Source organism: Ctenocephalides felis, unplaced genomic scaffold (assembly GCF_003426905.1).
Source record: "Ctenocephalides felis isolate EL2017-DRISC unplaced genomic scaffold, ASM342690v1 CF-g0.4_SCAFFOLD_00845, whole genome shotgun sequence".
Lineage (NCBI taxonomy): Eukaryota > Metazoa > Arthropoda > Insecta > Siphonaptera > Pulicidae > Ctenocephalides > Ctenocephalides felis.
In genome coordinates, this window is record NW_020536999.1 from 75,933,572 (window position 1) to 75,944,866 (window position 11,295).

Sequence of the window (11,295 nt, forward strand, 5' to 3'; positions counted from 1 at the left end):
TACTCACTTTCTTACCGAGCATAAAATCGACATACTGTTAATAAGTGAATCGCACTTGTCATATGGTGCTACATTCAACATTCCTAACTACAGGACCTACTACACGCCACATCCTGATGGAACCAGTCATGCAGGAAGCGCAGTTTTAATAAAGTCAAATATACGCCATCAAGAACTAAACAAATACGATGCTAATTATTTACAGGCCACCACATTACTAGTGAACGTAGTACCATTCGACATTATGGTTTCTTCAGTTTACTGCCCACCCAGACATACCATCAAATCTGATCAGTTTCAAGCATTCTTCAACACGATGGGTCCCAGATTTCTAGTTGGAGGTGACTTCAATTGTAAGAACACACTCTGGGGTTCAAGATTAACTACGCCTAAAGGTCGTGAACTCGAAAAAGCAATCACCTCTAAGAAACTTGCCGTCGTGTCTCCATGGTCACCCACATATTGGCCCAGTGACCCCCACAAACACCCAGACCTGCTTGATTTCGCCATCACAAAAGGATTAAATCTCTCTAACATATCGATAATTTCAACCTACGACTTGTCATCGGATCACTCGCCTTTGATAATAACTCTGAGCTGCACCTGCGCAGTAAGTTTTCCTGAAACTTTTTTACACAACTCGAGGACAAATTGGGAACGTTACAGAAATAATATTTCTGATAGATTGGACTTGAAGATTCGTTTGAAATCACCGAACGACATTGATGATTCTCTAAATCATCTAATACATGTACTACAAGACGCTGCAAAACTCTCAACACCACCATCAAAGCCGAAGGACGATCAACCATTAAGTATTGAAATTAAAAGATTAATTGCCGAAAAACGCAAAGCTCGACGTCTTTGGCAAAAATCTCACGATCCAAAGGATAAAACTGTTTTTAACAATCTGAATAACAAGTTGAGAAGAAAATTGCTTGAACACAATAACTCGTGTTTTGACCAATACATCACCAATCTCAATAGAAAAGACAATTCAATCTGGCGTGCCGTAAAAACCAATAACAAACAGCACTCAATCAACAGCCCACTAAAAATCAATACTCCCAATGAACCTACTTGGGCTCGTACCGATTCTGAAAAGGCAGTTTGTTTTGCGGATCACTTGGAAACAGTTTTCCAGCCAAATCCTTCCATGGACAATAATACAGTTGTAATAGCCAGAACTCCAACAGATTGTAGCGCAGAATTACGTATTCCAAAATTCACTCCAGCTCAAGTATTTTCTCACACCCGGGCGCTGCAAAATAGGAAATCCCCTGGCATCGATCTAATAACACCTGAAATGCTGAAAGAGCTGCCAAGAAAAGGACACGTTTTACTAACATACATTATCAACGCCATCTACAGACTGAAGTACTGGCCTACATTGCTTAAGCAATCGGAAATTATATTAATTCTAAAACCAGGCAAAAATCCAGAATTACCAGATTCATACAGACCAATAAGTCTCTTGTCCACCATTGCCAAGCTATTTGAAAAAATGATTTTGTCGGATATCACGACTAAATATGAGATATTTCCTACACATCAGTTTGGATTTCGTCCAATGCACTCAACGATCCAGCAGTGCCATCGTGTGGTAGACAAAATCTACAAATCGTTTGAGAAAGGAGAATACTGCACCGCAGCTCTTCTCGATGTGAGCCAAGCGTTCGACAGAGTCTGGCACCATGGTCTCCTAATCAAAATCAACAAAATTATGCCTGATTACTATGAATTCTTCAAATCCTATTTATCGGACAGAACTTTTCGGACAAAAGTAGGCAGGCAGGTATCGACATTTCGGAAAATTGAAGCCGGGGTCCCCCAGGGAAGTGCTCTGGGGCCTATTTTGTATATCATTTATACCCATGATATTCCGACTTGCAACGGCACCCTTACAGGAACTTTTGCTGACGACACTGTTATAATGGCTACTGACTCTAATCCTATTGTAGCCAGCAAGATACTCCAAGAGCATCTAGACTCAATTGAACTTTGGTCCAAAAAATGGAGAGTAAAAATTAATGAAAGCAAGTCGTGCCATATAACCTTCACGCTGAAAAAGGGTAAATGCCCTCCTGTCAGCATGAATAACAAGGCTATACCAGAGGTCTCCAACATCAAATATCTCGGTATTCATTTGGACCATAAACTAAACTGGATACAACATATAAACCAAATAATAAAAGAGATACGAAGCAAAGTTAGGTCACTGTATTGGTTAATAGGACATCACTCCAAGCTGTCGCTGTACAACAAACTTCTTATTTACAAATCTTCCATTAAACCTATATGGACCTATGGAGTCGAGCTTTGGGGATGCGCCAGCAAAACCACAATCAAGGCCTTACAGAGACAACAATCAAAAATTTTAAGACTTATCACAAGCGCGCCTTGGTATGTATCCAACGAAATCTTGCATAATGACCTCCATATGGAAACAGTACAAGAAGTGATCAGTAAAAGAAGCATATCCCACTTTGCCCGGCTGCATAACCACGTAAATTCCATCTTACAACCGCTGCTGTTGGACTCTCAACCCAGAAGACTCAAGAAGAAACAACCAGCAGATCTTCTCTAAGTGTCTAGTAATCCTCATTGGAGGGTTATCTACCATGCCAACTTTTATACTCAAGTGCAACTCTACTTGAGTTAATATTGAACCAAACAGCCAAAGAACAACAATATGTTCTGATTGCTGTTGGATAATGTTAAAAAAAAAACAAGTGTTAACACCCTGAGGACAAGCAAGCCAAAGAAAGGTCAGTTCAAGTACATCCCTAAATTATTCCTTTATTACCTAAATACATCCTTTTTTATATATGCTGTTTTGATCTGTGCAAAAAATGGATTCGCAAAAAGCATTAAAAACTAAAAAGAAAGTTTTAGAGATGAAGCTAACGAAATTAGAAAATCAATGCCAAAAAATACTAAAGTTGCCGATGTCTGAATTAAATAGTAGTGATCTCAGTAATCGTTTAGATAAATTAAATACTTTAAATAAAGATTAAATAGAGAAAACGTAATTATTAATTTAGTTATTATCAATGAGGACGAGGAGGAGTCGAATAAGCTATGCGAGATCGATCTCTTCAAAGTCATTGATACTTGTGATCGATTAAAAGAAATGTTATATTCTTTAAGGGGGCGATACATGTAAAAAAAAAATAATCGATTTTTTTTCATAAATCGTTAGAATAAAATCTCAAAAATATGCCTGTAAATATTCAAAACAAAATATCATTATTTATACATTAAAAACTCATCCAACTCCATTACATCCAACTCCATTACATCCTAATGTTCAACCTCATATTAAGCCAATTTTTGACGATTTATCTCGGGATGACTTGCTTGAACGATGTTTAGGAGGTCACACTCAGAATGCAAATGAAAGTTATAATTCTACTGTCTGGCGCCTCTGTCCAAAACATCTCAACCCTGGACGGAAGATCGTAGAGATCAGTGCTTTTATATCTGCAGGGTTGTTCAATGATGGGTTAAATTTTATCTTACAACTTATGAACTCACTGCAAATTGTTATTGGCCGCCAATCCATGTCATATAAAGAGAAAATCGATGAGCAAAGAGTGAATCGAGAAAATCGCCGCAGCTCTTTGACCACCAAACAAGCTCGTCAAGCATGTCTGCACTCTGCAGGAACTTGCAAAGAAAAACGAGTTCCTTCAACGTACCGAAGGACTTCTATATGGCCCTGGAATTGTCAAAACCTTAAACGCGTTTTTCTCAAAACGACATTTTTGAAATTTGCGGGTGGGATAACTCAAAAAGTTCTCGACCGATTCCAATAAAATTTTGCACACATCTACTTTACAGTGATAGCTTCTAGTTAAACCTCAAACATTCCAAAAAAATTCAAAAATTAACCCTTTTACCAAAAAAAAAACATTGAAAAAAAGGTGAAAAATCGAACGTTTTTTTTCTGAGGTGTGCAAATTTACGATTATGTGACTTTTTTAATTTTTTTTTGGTTTAACTAGAAGATATATGTTTTATGAACACGTACAAACTAATTTTTTTGATTTCTGATCACCGTACGAAAAGTGAGAACGCCCGCAAATTGATGGCTTTTTCCGAGAGGGTCTTGGCAGACTTATTTTTACGGCAGCCATTTAAAAAAAAATTAAAAAAAAATTGTTTTGTATTTTAATATATAATAAATAACCCTAAAAAAGTTCAAAAAGATTCAGTCATTCCTTCCCAGTTTAAAAAGTCCTCAAAAATGGTAAAAATTAAGGCGATTACATGTATCGCCCCCCTTAATCAATAAAATGCCTACTATCAAATTTCATGAACTCACATCTTTAAATAGCGTTAGGGATACATCACATGGGATCTCAACACCTTGCAATGTGTATTATGTCAAAAGGCTCATTCATTATATAATTGTGAAGAATTTCGAAAATTAACAGTCAAAGAAAGAATATCGCAAGCCCAGCGATTAAGAGTCTGTACGAATTGCTTAAAAAGAAATCACCATAGCAATAATTGTCAATTCTCATGTCGTTGCGGAGTTTGCCAGAAAAAACATAATACACACATACATTGCATTGTGAAGAGCCAGCAAAAAATCTATCAATTAGAACATCTTTTTTTAATAATGAAAATAACCAAAATGAAACCTTATTAAATCAATGGTATTTTGACGGTAGATTCAACGTGCAAAATACAATACAATAAAATTAATTTAGGTAACTCTAAACAGATCACATTGAAACGATCCGCGCCCATTTTGATACAAAATTATTTAAAGAGTGTAAAAATTTTACAATTAAATATTCAAAATCTTTCTATATGAGAGAAGTCAATAAACTTTTATAATCAATAAATTCATATTTTTTGCATCATCATTTGATAATTAAAACGGAAGTTTCAGCCAAATTGAGTGTGGTATTTGACACCTCATGTATTACAAATAACAGTCGGTCCCTTAATAATTTACAATCAGTAGGGCCAGCTAAACAAACTGATATATTTTTCAAACATTTAGGATTTACTTCGCACATTTGCCTGATGGCAGCTGATTTTGAAAGGTTGCATCGGTCAGTTACAATTCACAAAGATGATAGGAAATTAACTATTCGGTGCGATAATACTAATAATCTCATAAAACTTTTTGATTTGAATACTTCAACATACAGCACGGCGTCTGCTCCGTTATTAGAATTATTATGTTTTGAGCAGTTTTGTAAAGAAATTTATAAGAGTTTTCCCACTAAATTTGAAATAGTCAAAAGCGATTTTGATTTCGATTATTTAATTACCGGAGCGGATACAGTGTCGCAGTTACAAACTTATAAGCAGAATTTACTAAATATGTTGAATCAAACATTCTACGTAAAATTTATTAATAATTACTTAGATTGCTCACAATCAATACAAATTTTAGCGACAAAATCGCGGGTTGCTCCATTTCGCAACATTATTTTATCACGATTGGAACAATGCGCGGATTACTTATTATAAAAATTTATTAATGAAGTTAAATGTTATTTTGAAAATTCGATTAACCTCAAATTACTTTGGAGCAATTTTAAACTAGTATTGGCATGGATTAATACTGCCAATTTAATTCCTTTAGCGGGAGATATAATTAATAAAAATTTGTGGTGGTTCGATCCGTCGTGGTTGAAAACTACTGGCAAACTCACTTTTGACGTTGGAAAATCAAAGATAAAATTGAACAAGCAACGTTAACGGTAATAGAGCAAACCATAAATATTAGGTTGTCAAATATCTCCCTTCCGCTTTTTTGCTATTGGTTTATAATACAAAAAGGATATTTGACAACCTAATATTATATTTAAAATATATTCGTAGTTTACAAATTTAATTAGAGTATTCAGAAAACTTACTCGTTTATTGAGAAATTGTTCAAGCAAGAGTAAACGTACATGCGGCGAGTTAATAACCATCAGCATTTAGGTTCGTTCAGAAATAGTTATATTAACACGAACCGAAATGAAATAAATATTTAAAAAATTACTAATAAAAGTTAGTTAAATCAGATGTAAAAACGTTCTACCCATTGTTAGACGCATTCGCGTTGTAATAAGTTTTTAGATTTAAATTACTATAATCCTTACCCAGATGTGCTACTAAAAATAATGCACTTTCTTCGCTAATTGCCAGATGTAAATTTATTACATTTTTTTATTATGCAGCTCATAATTTATTATATACGCTCAGAGATTGTGCATATCAGCGATAGAAGTGCAGTTTCGTCCGTTTCCAAGTCGTAAGTCGTATTTCGATGGGTAACGTATCAAAAAATCATGTGACTTTGCAATTACCACCCACAGGCTTTGTAGGATGGACTTCGATTATTTCGATAGATCCTCGTACTAGAGGTTTTAGAAAAATCAAAGAGACATATGTTTATTTGTATGCTTCAGTACTGGAGCTGTTCATTTATTTTTTGTATCAAATTCAATGTTAGAATATTGTTTAGCTACCCTCAGACGATTTATTATTCGTCGAGGAAAATCTATTTTTAGCATTTGTTCAGACAGCGGTAAAAAATTTTTGAAGCGTCCTTGGCAATTAAAGAACCATGCTATATTTTATAAATAAACTAAGTGAAGTGTACAAAATAATGGAAGAAAACAATTTTATGACAAACAATTTAATACAATTCAATAACCTTCAATTAGTGACATGAGTTAGTGAAGTTTAAATTATTTACTTTGTATTACTTTCTTAATTACTTTTTCAATTACTTATATTATTAGGCTTATAATTAATGTATCATTAGTTTCGAAATAATATTAGTATTATTTCAAGGTGCCCGCAATGTTAAGAATTCGTAATAGTGTAACATAAAGTATTTTTTGTAAGGGTCGTCTGTTATGCTAGACTAGAGTGTCGCCGGACACTGTCTACATGTCGTTCATAGTTCAAGTACTAAATGCATTAGTAACATAAGATATTTTTAATTTTGATGTAAGTTATTTGTCTGGACTGTCTATATCCGCGTCGATGATTTTATTTATGGGTCTGCAAAATGCCTTCAGATAATTTCAAGAAATCATCCTTCTCAGATATATTAAGTCCAATAAATCATCCCCCGTAAATGTACAAATTAATGCAACCGGCCTCTTACGGGGCGGGGCGGGGCTAATATTATTAATCTTAATTTTTAAAAAAAATTATTTAGTATAAGTTCAGAGCTCAGTATAGAAACACCAACTATCTGATGCCATTATATCCATCATATTTTATTATAATAAACCTATATTAATATCAAACGTCGCCTTTTACTTAAATAATCACCGATCACACCAGCACTTCAATTATAGAACAAATTTAAAAGTGTAGTGGTTAGAAGTAAAACGACAACACCCAGTTAGACGTCGAAGTAATTTTTAAGCTTCGCGCCTTAACAATTAGTGTCGAAACATTCCCTCTGTACACGTTGTTTACTACCTGCACATGATGTTAAAAAATGTAGTTGCAAAGGTACGTGTTACAGATGTAGAGAGCCGCACAATACCTTAAATTCATGATGATGTTAATCCTTCAAATTCAAATAGCCTACCACCCCCTTCAAGCTAGTCACAATAACATACAAACAGTTCTTTCAACGGTTTCTCTTTATGTTTTCGATGCAAATGGTAAAACCCACCAGGTGAGGGCTCTACTGGATAGTGGCTCACAAATAAACTTAATAACCAATTCATTAATACAAAAATTAAAATGTCCTACAATAGCTTCTTTAAGTAAGATGAACATGTTGCAAGGGCAATCATGTGTGAGTCAGAAAGCTGGTAAAATTAAAATCAAATCTAGAATTTCAGAATATCAACGCACCATTCATTGCGTAGTTGTTGATCACATTACACAAAATTTACCGAGTAGTTGCATATAGTCTATAAAGATTGGAAAATACCCAATTATGTAGACTTAGCCGATCCAGAATTTAATGTCGCGTTACCTGTAGAATTATTAATAGGTTCTGAGTTATATTTTGATATCTTGCAACAGGGCTGCGTACGGTTGGGACATTGTCTACCAGTACTAAGAAAAAGTCACTTTGGTTGGTTGTTGTCAGGGATTTATGAACAGTCGGATTCTGTAGCTCATGTTGGCTTTGTTTCGAATGAAGACTTGCACAATAACCTAGCAAGGTTTTGGCAAATTGAGGAGGAATCTTCAAGCAATGTCACAATGAATGGGTCGGATAAGTTGTGCGAGGAGCATTTTGTGTCCAACGTAAGTAGGAAAAATAATGGCATATTCGAGGTTGCCTTACCCTTTAAATCAGATAAGAAAGGCAGCTTAGGAGAATCATTCAATAGGGCAAAATGCAGGTTGGAAAATTTAGAAAGACGTTTTACCCGAGATACGAAATTAGCTAAGGCATACAATGAGTTCATCCAAGAATACATCAGATTAGGACATGCAGAGCTTATTGACTTGAAGAAGGTTCCAGTAGGGTCATACTTTATACCGCATCATGCAGTATTAAAGGATGGGCGTTATGAAAAGATCAGGGTTGTATTTGATGCATCTTGTAAGACAAGTTCTGGCCTATCTTTAAATGAGACATTACACACTGGACCTAAACTTCAGCAAGATTTATTTTCAATCTTGATTAGATTTCGCTTTCATCTGTATGTTTTTGTTGCTGACATAGTAAAAATGTATAGGCAAATACGAGTTCGGGAAGCAGACCAATACTATCAACTCATTCCTTGGAGAACATCACCTGAGTCTGAAATAGAAGTCTTTAAGCTTACTACCGTTACGTATGGAACCGCATGTGCTCCTTTCTTAGCGATACGTTGTCTAAAAATGTTGACGTCTAATGAAAATTTGTTATACCCTCTCGAGTTGCTGAAATCTTAGATAGGGATTGCTACGTGGATGATATAATTACAGGTACAAATTTCGTAGCAGATTTAATTAGTCTACAGAGAGATATAACTCAGGTACTTGGGGGGGGGAGGCTTTGCATTGCATAAATGGGCAAGCAACTCCAGTGAACTTATCAATTCTATACCACATCACAAACTAGATATGACAATTTCAAATTTTCAATTACAACCTGAGACCGTAAAGACATTGGGAATAGCGTGGAACCCAACAAGTGACATATTAAAGATAAATAAGACTGACGCAACACAAAACTCCAAGACAGTACCAAGTGACACGAAAAGATTTGTGTTATCTTCAATAGCTCAAATCTATGACCCGATAGGACTGATTGCACTCATAACAATCACTGCAAAAATAATCATGCAGAACCTTTGGAAAGAGAAAATTGACTGGCATGATGTGATCCCAGAATCTATTCAAAAAGATTGGAACAAATTTCGTGATGGGTTATCACATCTCATATTCCAGGTTGTATCTTCACAACAAATCCCATTTTAACCCTTTACGCTCCGTTGTCGGCTCCAGTTCGACATACAAGATGTGTTCCGCAACTCCGTTGTCGGACCCAGTCCGACACTCTCTGATCACATCAGAATGTTAACAAATATAACGAGTCACCAACTGTTGATGTTTGAAATTAACATTAAAACGCATTTGTAATAAAAAAAGAATTGCAAAACTGAAAAATATACTATTATTTGATAATATTTAACGGGATTAATTTTCGAGTGACTTACTCGAGATCTTTTGTAAAGACTTTATCTTATATAGAATACATTGTTGTATGTATAGTTTATCGTTCTCGACATTCGTATAATCGCGATAATGGCTAAAAGACCAATTATTTTTACGAAAATACGGTTGCATTATGTTTCGTTTCAGAACTTTGTGATCTCTTGTGTGGTAAAGATGGAGAGCGAAAATTATGAAGAGTTTTTTGAAAATAGTGATTTGGAAGATGAACTAGATTTTGCCGTACTTGCCGAAAGTTCAAATGGAATATTCGTAAATGTTAGAGTGTGACAGTGATGCTAGTGATGATTGTAATGAAAGTGATGTTACCATAGCGCGTAAAAGACGAAGGATTCCAACTATTGAGTCTGATTTTGAGAATGAAGGGCATGCAGATTTCAATGGGTGGACTGATATATCAGGAAGTGATATCCCCTTACAAAATATTATGTTTTCAATAGGAGATAAAGTACCAGGACCGCAAATTTTCAACATTGACGAACCGATAGAATTTTTCAAATTGTATTTTACGGATGATCTTGTAGACGAAATTGTGGCGGAAACAAATAACTACGCTAAAATCAAATTAGAGAATAAAAATCTGCGTAAAGATTCTGTATGGCATACTTGGCGTGAAACGAATAGGGACGAATTTTTTGCCTTTTTTGGAGTCATCCTCAACATGGGTACGATGTACTTGCCAAATATGCAAGACTATTGGTCAACCAACAAGAATACTAAAATATATTTCTTTGCGAATGTATTCACAAGAAAAAGATTAAATCAAATATTTTGGATGCTGCATTTGAAGACAATCGACCCCCAACAAAGGTGCGTTAGGACACGAATTCAACGGGTGAGTGATTTTTTACAATATCTCAACTCAAAGTTTTCTGAATTTTTCGTACCCGGTCAAAATATCTGTGTTGATGAATCAGTTGTAAAATTCAAAGGAAAGATAAGTTTTATAACTCATAATCCAAATAAGCCTACCAAATGGGGCATAAGAATATACGTTTTAGCGGATTCCGAAACAGGGTATGTTTACAATATCCTTCCCTGTTATGGAAGTATCACATCAGAGAGTCTGATAAAACCGAATTTACCTGTCACCACCCGTATTCCATTACATTTATTCAATAACTTATTGACTAATGTACCAGGCGCACAAGGATACCATATGTTTACGGATAGATATTACACAAGTTTGCCATTGGCAGAGGAATTGTTGAAACAAAAATGCTATTTAACAGGTACATTAAAAATAAATAGAAAGGGAATACCGGATCCGATTAAAAAACCCAGATTTTCTGAAAATAAATGTATTGCATACAAAAATGCGACCACGATGTTATTGTCTTGGAAGGACAAAAGAGTAGTTACCCTATTGAGTACTAGCGATAGTGCCGGATTTATTACCAAAAAAAGGTTTTTCAGAGGAGGCGAGCAACCAAAAATCCAGGGTGATGTGATCAAACCAAAAGTAGTAGCGAATTACACAAATTCAATGGGCGGTGTTGATCGCGCTGATCAATACGCCTTCAGTTATTGTTTTCTTCGAAGATCCCTAAAGTGGTGGCGGAAAATGTTTTTTTGGGGCTTGGAAATGCCCAGTGTAAATTCATATATTCTATACAAAAGTCTTAAAAAAAATAAAAA

The 11,295-nt window shown here is 35.1% G+C and overlaps 1 protein-coding gene across 1 annotated transcript; it reads left to right on the plus strand.

Moving 5' to 3' along the window:
• The first annotated feature begins 7,750 nt into the window (after positions 1-7,750).
• On the plus strand, positions 7,751-8,874 carry LOC113389456. Its single transcript, XM_026626488.1, has 2 exons — positions 7,751-7,793; positions 7,928-8,874. The coding sequence occupies exons 1-2, from the start codon at positions 7,751-7,753 to the stop codon at positions 8,872-8,874; spliced, it is 990 nt and encodes a 329-aa protein (XP_026482273.1).
• The last annotated feature ends 2,421 nt before the right edge of the window (positions 8,875-11,295 follow it).

Excerpts from the sequence above, each read along its gene's own strand:
- LOC113389456 (XM_026626488.1), top strand. The coding sequence starts at position 7,751 with ATGAACATGTTGCAAGGGCAATCATGTGTGAGTCAGAAAGCTG. Across the intron at positions 7,794-7,927 it reads ATGTGTGAGTCAGAAAGCTG|ACTTAGCCGATCCAGAATTT; the intron begins GTAAAATTAAAA and ends CCAATTATGTAG.